This window comes from Lithobates pipiens, unplaced genomic scaffold, assembly GCF_037356315.1.
Source record: "Lithobates pipiens isolate NorthernLeopardFrog02 unplaced genomic scaffold, aLitPip1_a1.2 Scaffold_23, whole genome shotgun sequence".
NCBI lineage: Eukaryota > Metazoa > Chordata > Amphibia > Anura > Ranidae > Lithobates > Lithobates pipiens.
The window spans coordinates 241,595,191-241,619,087 of NW_027507785.1; the positions used below are offsets into that span (position 1 = coordinate 241,595,191).

The 23,897-nt window shown below is 44.0% G+C and overlaps 1 protein-coding gene across 1 annotated transcript in view; it reads left to right on the forward strand.

The window, feature by feature from the left end:
• The window catches only part of LOC143928214 (uncharacterized), a 694,330-nt gene that overhangs the window by 72,599 nt on the left and 597,834 nt on the right, over nucleotides 1–23,897 (forward strand). Inside the window, exon 2 of the mRNA XM_077452960.1 lies at nucleotides 8,500–8,618. Coding sequence (XP_077309086.1) covers nucleotides 8,500–8,618 — 119 coding nt within the window. The remainder of the gene's footprint in view (nucleotides 1–8,499; nucleotides 8,619–23,897) is intronic.

Consider the following 23,897-nt stretch of genomic DNA (forward strand, 5'->3'; position numbering starts at 1 on the left):
GTACAAAGTCCCATTACCCTCTGGTGTGCCCATAAGGCCTTTATGAGGGGCATTTTGCTCCAGGGAAAAAAAGGCTAGAACCCAAAAACTGAACTGCATTCTGGCGGATATTCGGTCCTTGGAATCCTCCAACAAATCGCCGCCGGATTTCGACACAGCCCATAAGCTTACTCAGCTCCGCGTTGATCTTCGACGCTTATTGTTGGCCAAGTACGACAAATATGTGTATTCTCTCAAGTTTTCACACTACTCCTCCAGCAACTGCGCTGGAAAATACCTGGCCAACAGGGTGTGGGCAGCTAGGATCAAGGCCAAAATCCCTTTAGTTTACCACCCTTTAGATAAACAGAAAAAGATCAATCCGCAGGAAATTGCGGGCGCCTTTGCTGCTTATTACTCCTCCCTATACAATTTAAAACTGGACGTTGATACTCCCCAGCCCACAGATGAGTGTATACAATCCTTCCTATCCAGTATTAATCTACCCTCTCTTACAGAAAAACAATTGGAATCTCTAAATTTGCCAATCTCGCCCGCAGAAATAGGGAAGTGCATTAAATCTCTCCCCCTGGGCAAATCTCCAGGGCCAGATGGCCCGACTAACGATTACTATCGTACATTCTCAGACCTTCTTTCTCCCGTGCTCTGAGACTTATGCTGAAGCATTCTCCTCTGCTTCCTTTCCCCCGGAGATGCTTAGAGCCTATGTGGTTAAGATTCCTAAACCGGGTAAGGAACCTAACACTCCCTCAAATTTTAGGCCGATATCCCTTTTAAACACAGATGTCAAAGTATACGCTAAGATTCTTGCTCAAAGGCTCCTCCCCCTAGTCCCTCAGTTGATCCATTCAGATCAGTCGGGGTTCACGCCTGGTCGGCAGGCCTCGGACGCTACCAGGCGTGTTATTGGAGTCCTTCAGTTTGCAGAGGCCCGTCTGATGCCTTCTATGCTCCTTTCCTTGGATGCGGAGAAGGCGTTCGACCGGATTTATTGGGGATATATGGATAGGGTCCTTCGGAAAGTTGGCTTTGGTGGACCGATCCTCTCAGCTATTCTTGCCCTGTACTCAGCCCCCTCAGCACAGGTCTTCACCTCTAATATGCCATTGTCCCCCTTTTCCATTTCTAATGGCACTAGGCAGGGATGCCCACTATCCCTACAATTTTCAACCTCCTGATTGAACCGTTAGCAGAAAGAATCCGCTCTCACCCCTTGATTGCAGGAATCCCAATGCAGGATGGCCCTCATAAAATTAACTTGTTTGCGGATGATATCATCCTCTTCTTGACTTCCCCAGCCTCGTCCTTACCGCAGGCCCATCAGGTACTCCAGGAGTTTAGCCTGATCTCCTACTATAAGGTGAATTTCTCCAAGTCGGTAATTCTAGACACAGACATTAAACCCCCTCTCAGCACTCATCTGCTGTCCACATTTCCATATAAATGGAGTAACTCCACCATCCCCTACCTGGGCATCTAGCTGACCAAAATCGGCTCGCCATTTAGCAGAGGCGAATTTCCCCCCACTTATTGACCAACTCGCTACAGAAGCAAATAGATTAGCCAAGTGTGAACTCTCATGGTCAGGGCGCCTCGCATCTTTCAAGATGCTGTTGCTCCCCCAAATCTTGTATATATTTAGGGCACTACCTGTTACCCCCTCTGGGAAACATTTCTCTTAATTCCTTGATGAATAAATTCATCTGCCGTTCCAGAAGGCCTAGGTGTTCTAAAATACTTTTGATAAAGCATAGGTTGGCTGGTGGTATGGGCATGGTGGATCTAAAGGACTACTACCTAGAATCCCGACTAGTCCAAATTACACACTGGTTTAACTCTGCTCCGGAACCGAAATGGTGCTGCATCGAACAAGCCCTCACCCCTACCCAAAATCTAAAACTTCTTCTTCTTACTGACTCAATTAAACCCTGGCCTCTCCACTCACTTCCTGACACTGTTTGGGCCTCCCTGAAGGCCTGGCGAGATCTTCTTAGGTCCACACCTCCGACCTCCAAATTGGTTACACTTCCCATTCCACTGCAGGCCTTAGAATTCTTAATCCCTGATTTCTCCACCAAAGCATGGGCTGAGAGTGGAATACGGTGGCTGCAGGATCTCTTTCAGGGACCTTCCATGATCCCATTCCACTCTCTACGGACGCGCTTTCAGCTAAAGCCTGCTGATGCATATAAACACTATCAAATATCTCATTTGCTAAAGGGAAGTAAAGTTACCAGTGTTCCAGTAGCTGAATCTCTTTGGCACTTTATCAATGTCAATTCCCCCCTACCCAAAGGAATATCTTTATTCTATAACTTCCTCCATCAAAAGCTTGCCTTTAGTAAATCTCGCCCCTTTCTGTGCTGGGTGGAGGACTTAGGTTGCACTTTTTCTGAGTTACAATGGTGCCATGCATTCAAAGATAACTACAGGGCCTCGAGGTGTGTTGGGCACTGGGAGCTAGCTCAGAAAATTGCCCTACGCTGGTACCTTACTCCATTTAGGATCTCTAAATTTGGCCTCGCTGAGTCCTCCCCTCTGTGTTGGAGGAACTGTGGGGAGGTTGGTAACCTACTTCATATGTTCTGGTCATGTAAACATCTCAGAAGCTTCTGGAATGCCATATTTCGTGCCATCTCTAGTATCACAGGTTTCCTCTCTGCCCCTGAACCAGGCCTGGCAATTCTCAATTTGGGTATTGAAAAATACCCACCTAACTTTAGAGTTGTTATATCCCACATCCTCCTGGTGGCTAGGTCATTGATGGCTAGATTTTGGAAAAATAATCAAGCTCCCAATGCCTCAGAGGTTTGGTCGACCACCCATTTACACTTATCAATCCTAGCCCTCAGGATGGGGAAAATTCAGTTTGATAACAATTGGCAAATTTGGGACACATGGTATAAGAGTACTCACTTGTTATAATTTCTCGCCCTGGTATCTAGCCATCCCTGATACAATGTAACAAGTATTTAATGCAATCCACATTCTTATGTTATTGGCTTCCCCCTTCGGACATTTGACAGACCAGTCTTTAACAGTTCTCTGTTATTTTGTTTCCTGTTATGTTTTTTGTTTTTGTTTTTTGTTTGCAGCATGTTCACCAAACTTCTTTATGCTTCTCCCTACTGTTTGCTTTGTGATATGCTATGTAATGTTGGGATGATGCGGGGAAGACACTAAGACTATTCTCATTGTACTGTAAACTTTCTTGTGAAAATCTTTCAATAAAAACTATTTACAAAAAAAAGCTTTGTGTGAAAAAAATAAATATGTAATTTGGGTACAGTGCTGCATGACCATGCAATTGTCATTCAAAGTGAGAGAGCGATGAAAATTGGCCTGGGTAGGAAGGGGGTAAAAGTGCCCAGTAGGCAAGTGGTTAATGATAAATGGGGGGGGGGGGGGGAATCCAATTCGGCTCATAGTTCTGCTTCGCAAGGGTTACAAAAGAGGTACAAATTCAAATGTCATGAATATAAACATGATAAAAGTAACTGATCATATAAAAGTCAAAGGGTGTATATACCCCTTTGCATACAGTAGATTAGGTTCCAGTAAATAGACTCAAAGATCATACATATACATACATACATACATACATACACATACACACACACACACACACACACACACACACACACACACACACACACACACACACACACCAGAGGTCACCACTCTGTTAGGATTCCCAGCTCTGAGTCCTGTCCCTGTTCCCAAGAGGAGCCCTTGTGTTTGTGTAGTACTGCCAAATGGAACCAGTGTGCACTGTAACTATTTCAGTGACCCTTAGAAGATGTGTATCCAGCTCCTCATTTTTGTTCTCGTATTTAGCAAAAAAACGAAATTAAAATAATGGGTTGTGACTCTTCTTCCCTGTATTCCAAACAAACACATTTTGAATACAAATAGACTTTAAAAATGTGCATCTCTTTTGAATTTAAAAGCCATTACAAATGGAACTTTAGAAGGTTTCTACACATCTGCTAGATTAAGTAATGAGGTGGAGTAAAGCCCCTTTCCACTTAAGAGTTGTGGTTGGCACTTTTTTATCATTATACAGCCACTAGTAATATTTTTATTTTTTTTCCACATTGCCGCCCCCCCGTGCTATTCGTTTTTTACAGCCTCAACTGCATGGACTGGAGCTCTGTTAATTTGTGACCGCTGCCTGTGGGCTTGGGCCAACTGGGTTCCACCCAAACCTTGACTCCTCACTAATTAGGAGGAATCCTTTTTATGGATGGTTGTCACTAGAAGAGATGTCTCTTTCTGGAAGATGAGATAAATAGAAGGTGAATCTTCCAGTTGGGACACAGACTACAATAACCAGACAGGGTGTCGTGTACATGCTTGTAGAGTCTGACGTGAAGAGGACAGTAGCCATGAGAGTGCAGTGAGGTACGGGCACCTGTAAGGCATCCAGCAGACTGTGCAGGTAGGTAGCTTATGCTTCACCAGGAGTGGACCAGCTGGCCAAGACGTCGGATAGCAACAGGTGCAGCAGACGCTGTACTGGCAGAAGGTAGACTGGTATTTGCTTGGCTGGTAGATGACTGGCCACTAGTGCAGAGCTGACTGTTGGACATTTGGCTAGCATATGACTGACCGAGACCAGGTAAGAAGCATGCTAGCCAGGAGACATGGGATGTAAGATCAGACACGCTGTAACAGCAAGTCAGCTCAGGCATAGACAGTAGACAGGAGACTGGTTGGAACACAGGCCGAGGTCTGCATTGGAGAAGCCGAGGTCAGGGCAGGTAGCCATTCAAGTGTCGTCAAGACAAGGTGGGTCATTTACAGAAATTAAGTACAGGAAATGGTACAGAATACACAGGGAACACTGTAGATCAGACAGCAACTGACCAGTGCAGCTGCTCAACTTTAAAGTGGTTGTAAACCCACTTTAACCTACAGGTAAGCCTAGATTAAGGCTTACCTGTAGGTGCAATGAATCTCTCCCAAACCTAAAAGGCTTAGGAGATATTTGCAGTGATAGCTGCACCGATGTATATGGCACATGCGCCGTAGACATCGAGCGCAAGCGCACTGAGTGTGCCATTTCTAGCGGCGATCGTGCGTTTGTGGCGGCACCAGCATGCATGCGCAGGAGTAACATTGCAGCTCCGGCCAGTCACATTGCTGGAGCCACGATACCCAGAAGTCACTCAAGGATAGATGGTGGCGTCGGAGATGGCGAATGAGGGCTGATGCCAGGGTTTCAATCTCGGGTAAGTCATAATGAGCTAGTATGCTATTCATACTAGCTCATTATGCCTTTGCTTTGCAGGGTGTATTTTTATTTATTTTTTTGATGCTTTACTTCCTCTTTAAATGGCCCATTTAGTGTCGGTATTGGCAGCAGGTGCATGCGTGTGCCTAGGCATGCTTGTGCGCATGCCTGTGTGCAGCTGTTTGCAATTTTAAACCCTTCCCCAGTTTTTTTTCAAAAGTGGGGGGGGGGGGGGGGGGGGGGAACCTTTTTAGCTAGAGATACATTTTAGAGCAGTGGTAGGCAACCTCGGCAGTTGTTTTGAAAACTACAAATCCCATTATGCCTTTGCCTCTAGGAGTCATTCCTGTGATTGTCAGTCTTGCAATGTCTTGTGGGACTTGTAGTTGCCTACCCCTGTTTTTAGAGCAACATGCAAGGCAAAGTAACATGTATGATTTAATCCTCCCATCCTCTGCAGCACATATTGCTTTTCCTCCACCACTCATCCATTTAACTTTAGAGCAGGAAGGCAATATCTACTACTTGGGATGGAGGAGATTGGAACTCTCCCATGGCATTGTGTTTGGCCAATCAATGCAGACACATGAAGAGTTCATAGCCCTTTGTAAAGCTGACCACTGATACACTGTTGTGTAAAAAAAGATTACTACATCGACACACACAAGGTGGAAGGAGAACCCCCCTTCCCTCCCCTCAACTCCAGTCCGCTCTACTCCACTTCACTTCGGGACATTGTATTTTGACAGAGTGTAGGGGACTTGTGATTGGGCGGATGTTACCAAAATGTACCATTCCCACCCCACTTCTTGGATAGAGCCCCCACACGCTTGTCTTGTTGCCACCATCTAGGACACATTTTTCCTGGCCACAGGGGCCCGCTCACATACTGTACTTCCTGGCTCGAGACCTAACACTTGAAATAAAGGAATGTCTGAAGGGATGTATTTTTAGCACTTTGCTGTAACTTTATATTTCTTCCATAACACGTCATAATTGGCATACTACCAGGTAAAACATTTGTGCAAACACAGTTAGTCTATAGGACACGGACGCGAAAAATCCAAAGTGCTAATTTTAAAGGCTTATACAATTACCATGAAAAGTGTTTGTAGACCCGAGCCCTGCTCCTGGGGACATGTATCGGCGCAAAAAAATGTTTTCCCATGTTTATAACAGTACTGCAGCGAAAGGACATTTCTAAAGGAAAAAATGGCATGCAAAATTGCTTGTGGCTGTAATGTATTGTCGAAACCTGGCAAAATACATAAAAAATCCATTGAAAAAAAAACAGCCTTGGTCCCCCCCTCCCCCCCCCCCCTCCTTCGGGTCTGATATGGATATGAAGGTGTACTCCATGCCAAAATTAAAAATCCATACCAGACCCTTATTCGAGCATTCAACCTGGCAGGTCACAGGAAAAAGGGTGGTGAGAGTGTCCCCCTCCTGAACCATACCAGGCCACATGCCCTCAACATGGGGACTAGGTGCTTTGGGGTCCTCCCCAAAGCACCTTGTCCCCATGTTGATGGGAACAAGGGCCTCATCCCCACAACACTTGCCCAGTGGTTGTTGGGGTCTGCAGGCGGGGGGGCTTATCTGAATCTGGAAGCCCCTTTTAACAAGATCCCGCCCCCATCATGTGAATAAGTATGGGGTACATTGTACCCCTACCCATTCATCACAAAGGTGTCAAAGTAAAAATGACTGCAGACAGTTTTTGACAATTTTTATTTTTTTTTAAATAAAGTGTCTGAGATGTAAATCCATCTTCAATCATGGCACCGACAGGCTGAGAAAAAAGAAAACCTCCGCCTCCATGGGAGGCGTCCCACCCACTGCCGTTTTTTCGCCACATGACGTCATAAGGGGGGCATGCTCGGATAAAGGTCTGGTGTGGATTTTGTAACACAACAGCTGGTGGCGGTGTGCGCATTTTATAATATTGGGGAAGTGTTATGGATACAGAGGTGGAATATTGATGCACAGCAATCAAGAAATTAGAAAAGTGCGTGTGTGTGTGTGTATATGTATGTGCTGCGCTATCCCCTTAATGGTCTTCTGAACCTGCAGCAAAAACCTAAACAAAATTGTTTCTGTGCCTATAAATCTAATCCCAAGAATATAATAATAATAATCTGTAAGCGACTAAAGTCATCATTCAGCTTTCAACATCATATAGCGTGAATATACGGTACACACATTTCATAAAATATAAATATTGATACGAAAGTGCTCAAGTGCATATAAGTCCATGATACTCTGACCACCCAGGTTCAGTTTTCAGTGTCCTTAATACAGCAATAATAAATGTGACTTGATTGGTGAATGTAAATATAGCGATCTGCAGCAGCAATTACACTCAAGTGCTCCCCACCCCAAGGTATCGGCCGCTCACCTTAGCGTGTGACCTCGCAATTAAGTTTGGTCAATACACTCTTTTGAATCATCAAAATGGATTCCAGGTCAGGTTGCAAGGTCCAAACAATGCTCAAAGATGTAGCCTCCTCACATATAAATATCAAAACTAAACTCCCATAGTGTGATACCGTTTTTAAAATGTTTTATTTACTGCATACAAAGCCCTATTATAGGGTAATCACATGTGTGATTACATTAGTGTACCGCTCTATAGCATGCCTTAATAGCACTAAGCCATGGATGAGTGTTTGCTCCTACTCCATAAGGTAGACCAACTGTCTCCTGCGCTGTCCAGTCACCACCCCTACCCATGTTGACACAAGGGAAATATTGTGTCTTCATCAGGGGGAGCTGAGATATTTCCCTTGTATCGACACGCGTAGGAGAGGGGACTGGATGGTGCAGGAGATTGCTGTTAATCAAAGCATAGACTTGGGCAACTAACTACATAACACTAAATTTTTCAAGCGTTTCTACACGTTTTGTGCTTTAGTGACTTTCAGCATTTATATAGAATTTTTATAAAGGATTAGCAAGTCTGAACAGATTACTTACTGTATGTGGAAATACTGAGAGAATTTTGTTTTTATGAAATTAAAACCATATTTTTCTACCAGATTGTTTTCACCTACCCTTTAAAAAAAAAAAAACATTTGTGTACACTGGCTTGCTCCGCTGTGGCTATTTAATACAAGTAGATCAGGAACTTGACTCTGTTTTTCATTCCAGTTTGTGGCATTTCTTAATTTGAGAAAATAACTTTTTAATTACTTTAACAAGGACCAAATGGTTAATCTGTAATCAGACACAGATGAGATTATTTTCTCCTTTCTTTTAACTAGAAAAAGAATGTTTTATCTGTCGTGAAGCAGAGAAGAAAGGCCAAAAGGAATTGCACAAGTACTGTGATTGCATAGATTTAGTGGGACATCAGCAGTGTTTACTGACATGGATTCAGAAGGTAAGGAACCTCCAATACATTGTTTCTAAATACAAGAATAAAAATGTAATAAGCTGCAGTTTGTCCTTAGATTGTGATTGTGTGTTGTGGGTTTTTTTTTATTTTTTCAATTTCACTAGAACATCTCTCTCCCTCTCCCTCTCCCTCTCCCTCTCCCTCTCCCTCTCCCTCTCCCCCTCTCTCTCGCTCTCCCCCTCTCTCCCCCTCCCTCTCCCTCTCCCTCTCCCCCCCTCTCCCTCTCCCCCCCCCCTCTCTCTCCCCCTCTCTCCCTTGTCCCAATGTTGATGACAGGGGCCTCATCCCCGCAACCCTGGCCGCAGGTTTCCGTTAAATCAGAGGGAGGCGGGGTCACCCACAAGTCATTGGGGAAGCCAGGCTTCAACACTTGCGTCAGAGGGGGCGGGGCCAGGTTACGGGTGGCCACGCCCTCCTCATATAAGAAATGTCAGGCTGCCAGGATCCCCGCAGTGTGTCCACCAATGGAGACAGAGGATGGATGGACTGCGCTGCGCTGGAGGGAGAGATCACCCATTTTTGGATCAGATCAGCCATCGCTGGACCCCAGAGAGATGATCATCCGTTGCTGAATAGCAAGAGTGGATTACCACCACTGGAATCTTTTTTTATTTTATTTTTATTTTTAATACAGGATTTTTTCAATGGTGGGTGTGTCTTTTTTTAACATTCTTTACACTTTCTTTGTGAAATGGTAGGGGTACCCTTACCATTTAAAACGGGGGGCGGGATCTAGGGGGTCCCCTTGTTAAAGGGGGCTTCCAGATTCTGATAAGCCTCCCGCCCGCAGATCGCCACAACCACTGGCCAAGGCCCTTGTCCTCATCAACATGGGGACAAGGTGCTTTGAGGGGTCACAGACCCCCAAAGCATCCTCCCAATGTTGAGGGCATGGGGCCTGGTACGGTTCAGAAGGGGGGGGCTCTCTCTCGTCCCCCCTCTTTTCCTGTGGCCTGCCAGGTTGCGTGCGCAGATAAAGGCTCTGGTATGGATTTTTAGGGGGAACTCCACTCCATTTTATTTATTTTTTTTAAATTTTGACGTGACGCTTAAAATGAGAAAAAAAAAAAAAAGAATTATTAAAATCACTGCCGCTGTTTTTAAAACTTTTTTATTTTGCATTGATACATGTCCCCTGGGGCAGGACCCAGGTCCCCAAACACTTTTTAGGACAATAACTTGCATATTAGCCTTTTAAAATTAGCACTTTAGATTTCTCCCATAGACTTGTACAGGGTGTTCCACGGCTCTTTGAATTTGCCGCAAACACCCCAAATTTTTCACTGTTCGCCGAACAGGCAATGTTCGAGTCGAACATGAGTTTGATTTGAATTCAAAGATCATCCCTAGTGCTGAGCAGCTTGCTGGTAATTTACAAACTGAAGCATAGTAACAGTTTACTATGCTTCAGTTGTAAATGAACACAGTGAGTTATTTGGTACTGATCACTCAGTCACTCACTGTGTTCATTCTGAAAATATCCCCTACAGCAGATGGCAGGAGAGGAGGTAAGCCAAGAGTGCTGTTGGGGGAGAAGGGGGGACACAGGGAGCACATGGGAAGCCGGGGCAGCGGAAAGAGAAAACCGGGACAGGAGGGGCTGCATTTACTGATATGGACCACCATTCATCCTGCAGCCGCTCAACACTGGCAGGAGGAGAGGCAGCTTTCAGCGGGGGGATCGATATCTGTAAATACTGTCCCTCCTGTCCAAGTTCCTAGGGTCAGCAAGAAAGGATTGTGGTCTACCCATCACCTACCTGTGATCAATGGGAAGGATGCAATTAACGGATTCAAAAAAGTTTTAGTTCTGCTCTAACATCTGTCCAAATCAACACCAAGCCCTTTCCTTTTCTAATGTCAGAAACCCAGTGGACAGTATAGGTACTGCCATTGGAATTTTAAATGCCACTGGGAGAGGGCACTTTGTGGTGCCAATTTGGACACGCATTAGGGCCCTGGTACAGGTTTTGGTCTAAGTAGATATAAATGCATTTATTTGAAAATGAATGCAGGTACTTCACTTTGGTGTTTACGCATTTTGTAGTATCGGACAGGTTCACTGAAATTGTATGTCCCCCTATGAATTATAGCCTTTACCCTTTATCTCCAAAGAATGTGCCCCTGAATAGAACTGTGCCCTGTGTTATTTGCAATTCTTTTCTGTGTAACCTCTCCTTGAGATTACATCTCCCCTTTTTAAATTTACTAATGAACAAATCCAAATTTGTATATTTTCATGTTTGACTGCAGCGTATCGTTGATACATGAATGTTATGTGGATTCACCTTGTACTAGAGCACCAAGGATATTTAAATTACATGTACATTCTCGCAGTACTTTGTGACCCTTTATGATGGGAAATTGTAATGAGAAGCCATTCAAGGGGGTTGTTTTTATTTTTATATAAAAAAAAAGAAGAAGGAAAAAAAAAAGCCTATTTCCCTGCAATCGTTTTGCACAGAACAGCCTTGATTATTTTCTTCTGGGGTGCCCTTACGGCATTCCAAGCCCCTTCTCTTCATCGGGTTCCCCCACAGAAAGCTGCTTTCTCCCGAGTCCCGCTGCTGCATCCATTGAATCAGACATTGGGCCCACTGCTTCCGTGTCACTGGATTTGATTGACAGCAGCGGGAGACAATGTCTCCCACTGCTATCTGTCCCATGAGGAGAGATGGCGGCTGGTGATGCTGTGCTCGTGCACACCGCTGAATTGGATCGGGCTCAGGTAAGAAAAAAGGGGGGTTGCTGCAGCACAGGTTTTTCACATTAATGCATAGACTGCATTAAGATTAAAAAAGATTAAAAACCTTTAGCTTTACAACCACTTAAAATGAGCAGAATTGTGGTAGCACAATGTAGTTATGGGAATAAATGACCCAGATCGACCTAGAATCCAGATTGGTAAACTAATAATCGTTGACTCTAAAATGGGAATAGATTAGACATGCACACTGACAAAAAATTAGTTCATTTTCGTTTTTGATTCATTCGTTTTCTACTTTTTTTCGGAAAATCAAAAAATTCGGAAATTTCGGGAATTTTCACATTTAGATTTTTCGGATTTCCGAATTTTCAGATTTCTGGATTTTCGGATTTACGAATTTCTGACTTTCCGAAAATCTGAAAAAAATGATTATTTAGAATTAAACAGATTTTCCTTTTTTTCTTTTTTCTTTTTTTTTTTTTTTTTTTTAATTTCGTAATTCCGAAAATTCCAAATTTGGAAATGTGAAATTTGGAAATCCAAAATTCGGAATTAACGAATTTGTCACAATTCATTTAAACAAATTTGGAACTAAACAAATTGCACATGTCTAGAATAGAGTAGTTAGATATTTGAGCACATTGGCTGCAGAGATAACAGTGGATCCTATATAACTTGTTTGCTGAAACATATTGGTCTACAAATGGGGTTCAGTTGGTGGGAAGTTCAGATCTATATTGGCACCAATTTTGAACTCTCCTCATGGAGGTACCACTTGATAGCAGTGTCTGAGCAGCCCCCTCCATTGCTTCTTTCAATGTTTTCATGGTTTGAGCTACTGTTTGGGTACCCATCAAGGGTAGCCTTGCTTTCTGGGAGCTGCTTTACCAGAAGTATTTTGAAGCGCTCCTTTATCTTGCTACACTTGCAAGTCTAAAAATTCCCACCACCTATTTGAATATGTTCTGTATCTGAATCCAACAGCTCACCAGCAAAACTCTGACAATCAGTTTCTAGGCTCTTTTTTTTTAATATATTTTTTCGTACTTGGAGAAGAGGGTTTATGGGTCACAGGATACTCAAAAAAAAAAATAAAAAAAAATAAAAAAAAGCATAAAATAGAAGGGAGGATAACACTGAATCGGCAATTGTGTTAAAGGATCTTTAGTTTCCTGTGACTCTTTGATAGGAGCACACAGAAATCTGACTTCTGTCCCTCCATAAGCAAATACCTGAGCTCCTGGGCAAAGATCCCTCTTCCAAAGTCCGGTCAGTAGCATCCTATACAGTTCCTTTTTTTTTTTTTTTTTTTTTTTTTTTTTTTTTTGTATAATCAGTATTTATTGCAATATAACAGAAACAGAAATATGAAATACAAGACAAGTTCAACATCTCTTTTAAGTGCAATACCCTTCGGCCTCAGAAAAGCCGCCCAAGGGTCAGTTTAACAGCATGTAGGTTGAACATACATAAGGAGGGAGGTTACTAAGTCAGGGAGAATGGGAGAATGTCGTGGGAGTACTTATAGTGGGTAGGCTGGTGATAGCCAAATAGTTGCAAGGGCAATAACAGCTTAGTAGGCGTTGGAACTGCTCTGGCACAAAAATTATCTGAAGTGTGGACACCATCCCGTCGCTGGGGTAGAGGGGGGGGGCCCAACTGCCTCCAGCTAGCCACCCTCCACCGCCAGCATATCCCGGGAGTCCCATCGTCACCACAGAGGGTCGGCCAGAATGTCTCCTCTTGCCAATTACGAAGATTCCTGCCCGGAAGCCCCGGGATTAAAGAAGGGATCTCAGCCCACCATCTACCAGCTCTGGTATATCAGGTTCCCACGACATTCAGGCCGGGGAGAGGTTGAGATGTAAAAAGAGGGAGAGGAGGAGAGGAAAGAAGGACAGCATAGGGTACAAAGAAAGAACAACTGCGTACGCAGCGGGGTAGGGGGGGTATACTAGGAGAGGTAGGAAGAAGGGAAGGGAGGTAGGAAGGAAAGGACAGGTAGAGTAGGTCAAATTACCTGAGTACAAATTCCAAATGTTTGCTTTGTCCGCACCGGGCACACCACTCCTGAGCGTAAAGTTCTGTAGGCAGTATTTCCCTGCTAAGAGCCCCCAGGGGGAGATCTAGTCCCTCCACGGGCCCCAGCCAGTCTGAGAGTTTTATGGGTAGGGTCTGCCAACTCCAGCAGAGCTATGTCTAAGCTTGAGGGTACTTGGTTAGGGTCCGATGCATATGCCGACCAGGGTCTCCATATATCATGAAATCGGTCTTCAAGGCCCTTACAGGTTGCAACCCAAATCTCCGCCTCTCTCACCGCATTCACTCCCCTGCAACACTCCTCTCGAGTGGGAATTCCAGGCCTTTTCCAGTATATCGGAATCAGGCGTTTTGCTGCATTCAGCAAATGTGCCAGCAGAGTATTCTTATATACACTGAGCGGGACCGGGGGTACCTGCAGAAGGAAGTGCAACGGTGAGAGGGGGACCTCAGTCCCTGTAACTATTTTTACTTGGCCCTGTATGTCTTCCCAGAAGGGTCGAATTAGGGGGCAATCCCACCATATGTGAATTAGGGTCCCTCGGTGCCCACACCCCCTCCAACAGAACTCCGATGTGGAGGGGTAGATGCAGTCCAAGTCCGCTGGCACCCGGTACCAACGTGCCAGTAGTTTAAAATTGGTCTCCTGGGCTTTGGAGTCTCTAGAGGACGAATGGGTGAGGGAATAGAGGTGTGATAACTGCGTCTCTGTAAACGTTATCCCTATGTCAGTCTCCCATCGCTTGATATAGGCAGGGGTGGCCAAGGGGCCAGCCGAATACAGTTCCTTTTTTGAGATTCTCTTTGGACAAGAGTATTTGAGTATTTCTCTGTTCAGCCTAGCTCCTCTCAGGCATCTGCTCTAGCAGGGCTTCCAGAGCCCTCAGCACATGGCACAATCTGAGGCCTGACTCAAACAGTAATCTTCACACCTCGCCAAACCATTTTCTGATTATTGCTAGTCAAGGGTTGGCTGTGTCAGATAAATATTCCTGAACCACTGATTACTGGAACCTCCTTCAAGCAACAGGCTAAAGCAATCAACCCACCAGACTTGGGGGGGGGGGGGGGGGGGGGGACTTACAGAATTAAGAAAAGATAAATATTAGCTCAGTCTGGTTACAGCCTAATGGTACACCTGGACATACCAGACATCTCAAGTCTCCTGCGAGGTGCGGGAGACTCCCCCATTTCTGGGGCGGCACTCGCAAAGTGCCTCCCGATCTTCCGGGAATGATCGGTGTGACGGGGAACAGCTGTGATCACCTATCTCCTTTGTATCGATTTTTAGTTGACCGCTGCTTCTCCTTGTCTCCCTCCCATGGCTCTCAGCTTAAAAAGCTATACAGGGAGATCAGTGTTCACAGCTGTCCCTCCTGCTGCACCGATCATTCCCAGCTGTTCTGTGTGCCTCTCTCGGGCCACCTCTGTGTCCCTCCCCATCCTTCTCCGCTACCCCCGTTATCCTCGTCCCCTGCTGCCGGTTCCCCTACTCTCCCGCGGGCTGCAGGGGAACTAGTAATTGGACACAGTGAGCGAGATCCCTCCTGTGTCCTGTAAATTCTGAGCAGAGTGAACTCTTACTCTGCTCAGTTTATGAATGAACAGGAGCCTCTGTCTTCTGTTCATTCATCTTTAGTGCTGAGAAAGGGACTGAGGAATGTGTCCTCAGTCCCTTTTGTCTGGCTCAAATGGGAGATGTCAGTGGTCTGTTTGGACTCCTGACATCTCACCAAAGCCCCCCCAAAAATATTAACAAAAAATATTGTAATAACATTTAAAAAAAATGAACTGTACTTGTATCTGGCAAAAAAACTGACTTTTGTCATGCAAAAGGTGCTGTTAGGACCACTTATAGATCAAATTTCGGATGAATCCACATGAATTGGCTATAATTCAAGCAGTGTATGGCCCACCTACCACATTCTAATTTAAAATGGGTCACAACTGCACAAGGCAGGGTCGCTACACTTGCATGAAGCTATAACTGCTGTTTCAGTAGAAGAAATGGAAATGAATCGGAAGAAAATCTGGTGTGTAATAATACATTTTGTACAGTTATAGAAAACAAATGAACCCTCACTACTTTGCCACGACTTTGTAACGTGTGTGTGTGTGTGTAATTTGTGCAGCCCAACTGCTCCAGATAAGCAAGCTTTTTGCTCCACTAAGCATAAGCGTGTCAATCATGACAAAAACTTTGATTTTTTTTTTTTTTATGGTTTATGGCCAACACAGTGAAAGGATTGTTTACTTCTTGCAGTATAACTTTATGCAGCTTTATGTAAAAATGTAAACACAAATGGCATGCACATGAAAGGAGAGCTTATGCAAATAAAGAATTCAGCGCAAGTTGTCTGCAGCTGTTTTGATGCATAGGTATCCCAGTAATCTACCCCCTTTTTAGTCATTGATCTTTCATCTAAAGTATAAATTACTGGTTTTAAAATACTATGCATTTGTACTTTCCTATAATGCCCTTCCTAATGTGTGCAGTACTCAACACTTATTCCCATGATCCACTATAGTGACAACTAGATGTTTGACAGTCCATAACTGTAGCCACTAGTGCTGTGAGCAATTTGTGTTTGCAGGACTACAAATCTAGGCAGCTTTGGTGACATTCTCGCATCTATGGAGAATGAGCAGATTGTCCAGTAGAGCGCTGTGGGAATTATGATTATCACAGGTTAAACCTCATTTTAAAATGAGGTTATTCTGAAGCAGGTAATGCCTGCTCCTGTTTTTGTTTTTTCCCCTCCTCCCTCCCTATAGACTTAATATATTTGTTCTGTAGGCTGCAACCACAGACATCTACAAATGGTTGATTGTGTGTGTGTGTGTGTGTGTGTGTGTGTGTGTGTGTGTATATATATATCTCTATCTTATATAAATATTCCTTTGTATAATAAACCCAGTGATCTAGCCAGTCCCTCTGCTTTCCCATTTTAAACTGACCGCGCTAGGCATGAGCACATCTTTCCTAGAGTGGACAGCCTGCCTATCGTCCAATGGCCAAGACATGTGTTGACATGACCCCCTGCACAACTTTTCACTGGAAATGGCAATGTACAGCCCTTTCCTTGCCTCTTACTGACACAATGTTTTCCCTTGCATTCCTATTTTAAACGGCATGGGTTGTTGGGTCTCATACTTTAACCACTTGCTTACCGGGCACTTAAACCCTGATCCTTACCAGACCAAGTTTCAGCTTTCAGTGCTGATGCACTTTGAATGACAATTGCACGGTCATACAACACTGTACCCAAATGACATTTTTAATTCCAATAAATTATTAGGATAATCGGTATTCATACAATATCGGAGAAATTTTACATGTAATGAAAGTGCAAGAAATGAGCAAATCACAGTTTTGCGTGTTAAACAACATTTGTAAAGAAGTGTAGCAAGAAGGAGAGGGTTGGAAACTTAAAAGACTTCTATAAGTATTGATACATTAAACCATGCAACCAAAATCAATGAAGTTGTGTTCACTAACAAACTTTGAGACGCGTACCATACAGTCCAATTTGACCATTTAAAGCTCATCTGCAGAAAGTTACCCTGGGAGGCTGCAAAAAGAGTTTCATATGTGGCATGTGTATTCGTTGTCTCAATGACTTCTCGGAGGGAAGGAGAGTTAGTCTCCTTCCAATGACACAGTATTATTAATCTGGTGCTAAAGAGAATACGTGTGGCTATAGTTCTGGTTTGTGGTGGTAATTGTTCTATACCCAAGGATAAGACCGCCATAGCTGCATTAGGTAGAACTAATTTCCCTGTGAGGGTAGAGATCAGATTAAATGCACTAGACCATAATTGCCGCAACTTTGGACATCCCCATATGACATGATAAAGAGTTCCAGTTTCTCCAGCAAAGGGGGGAAATCTGAGGAGAGAACCTGGAAATCCTGTAGGGTCTCAGATACCATCTTGGTAGTAATTTATGGGTCATTTCCCAAAGGTTAGCGCTTTTAGTCGCCTTAAAGAGGAAGTAAACCCTGATGAGTTTACTTCCTCTTTCATTCCCTGCAAAGTCAAAGCATAATGGACTACTATGCATCGCATAGTAGCCCATTATGTGTCACTTACCTGACACAGGAGCCAGCGAAGTCGCCGCTGTCCCTTGTAGTCTGCCGCATCCATCTTGTTGGTGGGGTTTTGCAGCTCCGCCTCTGTCATTCGGCGAAGCTGCAATGACGTCACTCCCACGCATGCGCACGGGAGCCGACACGTGCGGCAGCTCCGTCGCTGAGAATGCCGCGCTCAGTGCACCTGTGTGCCGCTGTCTGTTTTCGGGCAAATATCTCCTAAACCATATAGGTTTAGGAGATATTTCTTGGACCTACAGGTAAGCCTTAATCTAGGCTTACCTGTAGGTCAAAGTGGTTTGTAAGGGTTTACAACTACTTTAAAGGTAGTTTGTAAAGCTTTAATCCATTGGTCTGTAGGAAATTCTGCGCCCAATTCACGTTCCCACGCCTTAATGTTAGTGGATTTTTCAAAGTTTATCTTAGAATGTAGAAGACAATAAAACGTGGATATGCCCTTAATAGCGGTGTATTGGTTAGTAAGATAAAGAACTGCGCGCCACGGTAATTGGACGTGGAGGGTGGAGTTTCTCGTAAGAAAGTGAACTATCTGTAGGTATCTATAGCTGTCATTATCCTCTAGGTCATATTCTACTTGTAGTGCATCAAATGCTTTAGGAAGAGACCCTGCCATCAAGTCTGTCATATTATTGATGCCCCTGGCCACCCACCTGCTCAAATTCAGATCTGGTACTAGCCATGAAATACAGGAGAGTGGGAGTGGTATCACTTTTAAGACCTGTTCTGAAAAATCTAAAGATGCAAACAGTTTCCAGACGTTTAAGGTGGCCTCCATGGTAATCGATAAATGTGCGTGAATCTGAGAGGGAAAGGTGAGAGGGAAAGGTGGAAGACAGAAGCAGGTCCACCAGTCCCCTCTCATTGATCTGTGATTTTTCCAATTCCACCCATCTAGGACTTTGCGAGTGGGGGAACCAGGCCCTAGCTTGTGCAAGGACAGCCGCAGAGTAATAGTCTTTCAGTATAACGTGACCGATACCCCCTGCATTTTTAGTCTTGACCAGTTTTTTAAAGGCACATCAAGCTTTCTTACCTTGCCACAAATATTTGTTTAACAAAGATTGTGCTTTGGTAAAAAAGGAGTTGGGGATTACAATAGGTAACGCTCGGTACAGGTACAACAGCTGTGGAAGCACCAGCATCTTAAAAGCTGCTAAGTGTCCTGTCCAAGACATTTCTTTTGAGACCTCCTGTAATTTTTCACCAAGGGCATCTAAAAAAGGAGAATAGTTGGCTGCATGTAACTCTGCTGTGGATTCCGTAAGGGTTATACCTAAATATTTGATCCCATCCTGTTTCCATACGTAGGGGAATTCTGGCATGAGTTTTTTTTCGGACCCGTGGATCCACCCCTAGATCCATTATGTATGATTTAGTATCATTGACTTTGTAATAGGATATCTCGTTAAACATAATGAGTGTACCGAAGCTAGGGAAGTTTCCACATCTGTCAAAATCATTATGATGTCATCGGCAAACAGACTGAGTGTGTGAGTTGAGTTAGTTGTGCGAAAGCCTGAGATATCCGGGTGAGATCGGATATGAATCGCTAGGGGTTCCATTAATAGGTTAAAGATGATAGGGGATAGGGGGCAGCCCTGCCTAGTGCCGTTCGTAATATCAAACGGCCTAGACAGGACTCCAAATGTATAAATTCGAGCTGAGGGCTTAGAATAAAAGGCCAAAATGGCATTTAGGATACTACCAGAAAAGCCAAATTTCAGTAGTACCTGGGTGAGGTATCGCCAATGAATGCGATCGAAGGCCTTCTCTGCGTCCAAGGCCAACAGCAGAGAAGGCCTCCTATGCAACCTGGCCAAATGAATAATGTTTGTCAATCTACGCGTGGCATCAGACGTCTGACGTCCCTTAGTAAAGCCTGTCTGATCAGGATGTATAAGCGAGGGTAGGAGGTCTAATAAACTGAAGGAAATAATTTTAGCGTAAATTTTCAGGTCGATGTTGAGTGAAATGGGTCTGAAATTTTGAGGGGTATTGGGATCCTTACCTGGCTTCGGCAATGTCACAATAACAGCAGTTAGCATCTCAGGGGGAAAGGAGGCAGAGGCAGCAGCAGTGTTAAAGATCTGTTTCAAATATGGGGTCAATAAGAGTTTAAAGGTTTTGTAATAATCCCCTGAGAACCCCCATCCGGACCTGGTGATTTATTACATGGGAGGGAGTTGATAGCTCTATGTACTTCCTCTGTGCTGAATGGGTGATTTAGAGTTGTTAGATGTTCCTGTGAGATAGTAGGAATGTTTAATTTGTCCAAAAATGACTGAATTGCTTCAGAAGTGGGTTGGGCGGTATGCAGATCGTTTTTCAAATTATATAGGGAGCTGTAATATTGGCTGAAAGCGTCCGCTATCTCCTGGGGATGGTTAAGCTTGCTACGGATGACAGGGTGTAGTATATATGGAATGCTAGTCTTATGTCTCAACCCCTTTATTCTATTTGCTAAGTTTTTTTACCTGTCCTGTTCCCCGTAGCGTAATAAGACATTTTGAGCCTCCGGGAAGATTTCTCAAAATCTCCCAAGAGAAGCATTCTCAGCTCATGTCTTAGCTTACTAAGTTGGTTGGAGATCATGCAAGATGGGTTATGTTTGTTATGAATTTCTAACTTAGAGATCTGCTCAGTTAGGTCTGTAATCTGTTTACGCTGCTGCCTCTTAATCCTCGCCCCCATTTGCATGAATATACCTCGAATGAAAGCTTTATGCGCATTCCAAAGTACAAAATGATCCTGTACAGATAAAGCATTAAGTTCAAAAAATTCTTTCAACTGCGATTCAATTCTTTCCCTACAGTCCTTTTTTTGCAGAAGAAATGAGTTAAGCCTCCATAATGGAGGTGAACCCCCTGTCAATGTCCCGGACAATGTTAATGTGATAGATGCATAGTCAGACCACGTAATGGTATTAATGGTCGTGGAGGCCACATCTGCCAAAGTATCCTGATCCACTAAAAATAGATCGATGTGAGAATACGATCTGTGCGGCGACGAAAAAAACGTGTCTTTCTTCATCGTGAAAGCACCTCCAAGCATCAAACAGTTCAAGCCTGTGAATTGAGGGTAGTAAGGATGGGCCTGTGCACCTGGAACCTGAGGAGGAGTCCGTAGTCGGATCGGGAGTAGCATTAAAGTCGCCGCAGATGATAAGTTTTCCCTTTTTGGTGTGCTCTCACTTTTTTCATCAAGCTATGGAAGAAGCTAACCGGGCGTCTATTAGGGGAGTAAGCATTCACTATGGTGAAAGTGGCTGAATTAAGTTCACAAATTAGTATGAGGAATCGGCCCTTAACGTCTTTAATGACCTCAAGTGGAGTAAAAGCAATTGAGTCTTTGATCGCTGTTAGAACTCCTTTTAGTTTTAGTGGGAGCATTAGCAGTAAACACATGGGGAAAACTTTTGTGCAAACAATGTGGTGGGGCTGACGAGATAAAGTGTGTCTCCTGGGCGCACAGGATATCAGCCTTGTTGGAGATTGCTTTGTTCCACATGGATCTCCTCTTAACTGGGTGATTGAGACCCTTCGTATTGATGGAGATAATTTAATGCCCATGGGTAGTGTCTGAGGGGATCTGTAGTGTAGCAGTGAACTTTAAGTTCAGAAGGCTGTGAATTCCCATCCCATAGTCTAGCGTGGGAGAATACGGAAGGGCACGCGATATCTGTGTAGTGGATAGGAAGTACTCACTGTGCCAAATGTCATGGAACTGCATTCTGTGTCTTTCAGCCGTTTGCGCTAGGAGGTGCGCTTGAATAGCGGATTCATCCTGGAGTCTCCGAATTCCGATTTAGTGTAACTTTAAACAGAAAACAGTAAGAAAAACATAGTAAAGTAAAAAAAAAAAAAAGCAAACCATAGAACCAGGTGACTTATCGTGAAGCCACATAACTTAACCGCCCCTAACGGGAGCGGAAAAACTTATAGCACCGGTATGCAGTGACACACTGCTCGGAATCAAAAGGGGGGGAAAGTTATTTAGCCTTAAGGCAGTCCTGAAAAGACCTTTGGGGATAATGTAGTAATCATAGTACCCAACCGGGTTATGCGTGGGAATGTGCATTCTTATGTGTGACAGTTTTCCACGTGGGGCTTGGTATGCGTCTTGGATTGCTCGCGGCTTCATCCGCTGTTCGCTCAGGGAGTATCATCCATTGCTCCAGGAGGGACAGCCCTTTTTCCAAAGAGTCAATGAGGTGCAGGATTGAAAGCTTAGTGGGGTAGCACCAACAGTAAATGATTTTGTGGTTCCTGAGCACCTTGGTAATGGTGTTCAGATTTTTCCGTTTTTTGTAATGTATATTGCGACAAGTCCGCAAAAAACTGCAAGTTATGATATTGTTCAGGAATGTGCTCACCTTTGCGCATCAACATTGATAACTGTTCTTTCACATGATAAAAGTGAAGGCGCAGGATCACATCTCTCGGGACCTGATCCAACAAGAAAGATGGTTTAGGTAAACGGTGGATCCTATCAATAGTTAGATCAAGATCAGAGAGATTAGGGTCCAGGGCTTTTAACAATGAGGAAACGTAAGTGCGTAATCCATTCTGTTGTATTGACTCCGGGATCCCTCTGATTTTCAAATTATTCCTCCTGTTCCTGTCCTCAATGTCAGCGAGTTTCGCTTTAATCCACTCATTATCCCCCACTCTTTCTTCATGTGAATCCACCAGATCGTTAATGGTGTTAGCAAACTCACCCATTTTCTGTTCAATGTGCTCAACCCGGGTCTCCACTCCCTGTATAGATGAGTGAAACTTGTGCATGCATTGTGCCATGTCGGATTGAAGTGAACTTCTCAAGGATAATGGCATATCTTTCAGCACAGTGTCCATGAAAGGCTGATGCTGTGTAGGGAAAGATTTGATGGAGTCTGGGAGTTCATGTGTCTCATCTCCTGAGTCTGAGGCACGGCCGGTCTGCTGATTGCATCCATCGCCACCCAGTTTAAATTTAGCCTTAGCTGGGCTGCCTGATATGGGAGAGGGAGAGCTAAGCTGGGAGCTTGCCGAGGAGCTATCATTGTGATGACCATTGCTAGATGAGGGGAGCGAGGAGGCTGCATTGTTCAGTGGCGTGGAAGATGGCCGGTGGCCATTTTGCTTACCCCCCTGTAGCTTGTGCGGGTAAAAGTCCGTCAGGCGCTGAGGCTTGCGCAGTTCCTTGCGCTTCCGAGACATGCTGCGAAGGTAGATGCGGGTGTCTGACTGTATGTACGGGGAGAAAGAGTCCCGGTGAGTCGGTTTGTGCCGCTATATCCCCGATGTGTTCCGGAGCTCCGGACTCAAGCTGCCATCCGCTACGCGTGCAGGCCACGCCCCCAATTACATTTTTATATATATATATATTTTTTTTTTTCCAAATAGAGCTTTCTTTTGGTGGTATTTGATAACCTGTGCCTTTTTTTTACAAAAAAAAAAAAAAAAAATGTAAAAAGACAGAATTTTTATTTATTTTTTTCTTTTGTTATAAATTTTAAAACTGGTAATTTTTGTCAGTTATTGATGTACACTGATGGGTGACAGTGATGGGCACTGATCAGTTACATTGATAGGCAGCACTTCTATGTGGCACTGATTAGCACCACTGGTGGGCATTGATAAGTGGCACTTTAAGGTTCCAATTATGAGGCATAATTGCCTCTTTGTTTCGGGACCGATGTCCCTTTAAGCTGAGCCGGTGATCAGCTTTTTTTTTCTCCTCCGCTGTCAGCATGAGGAGAAGAAAAAAAACGTATGACAGCCTCCCAGGAATTCACATCCGCACTGTGACCGTCATTTGGCCATAACGCGGATGTCAGATGGTTAAAAGTCGTGGATGCCTCTGTTTTAGTTAAAGTGGGGTGTGTTTTAAACTAGACTGCAGACCATGTTGATATCTAAACAGTGTTTTTACTATTTTAAAAGAAAAATCTATACTTGCAGGTCCTAGCACAAAGACCATGAGACTGAGATGATCATTTGTGTGAGATAGACCCTAGATGTATAGGCATATTTGATCACAACAGTTGGGAGTAGCTTTTCTTTGCAAGCCTTCCAAATAGGAATGAGTGAAATTTCAATTTAGTTTGTTTAGCCAAAATTTCAGTGAAAAAGGACAAAATTTGCAATTTGGTGAAATGCAAGGGGGATAATTGTAAAAGCCAAATGAGGCTAGTTTTACATAAAGTACATGGTTCGTCTGGTTGAAAAAAAGACACAAGTTCAACCAATAAAAGGGGGGAAAAAAAAGTTACAATCCTATATAAACAATCGCATACCCACAGTTGATCCAGAGGAAACGGAAAAGCATGATCCAAATTTCTCCAGCAAGGTAAAACATTTCTTTCTGATCTCAAAAGAGGCAACCCAATATTCCCTTGATAGACTTTGCCTATAAATATTAGTA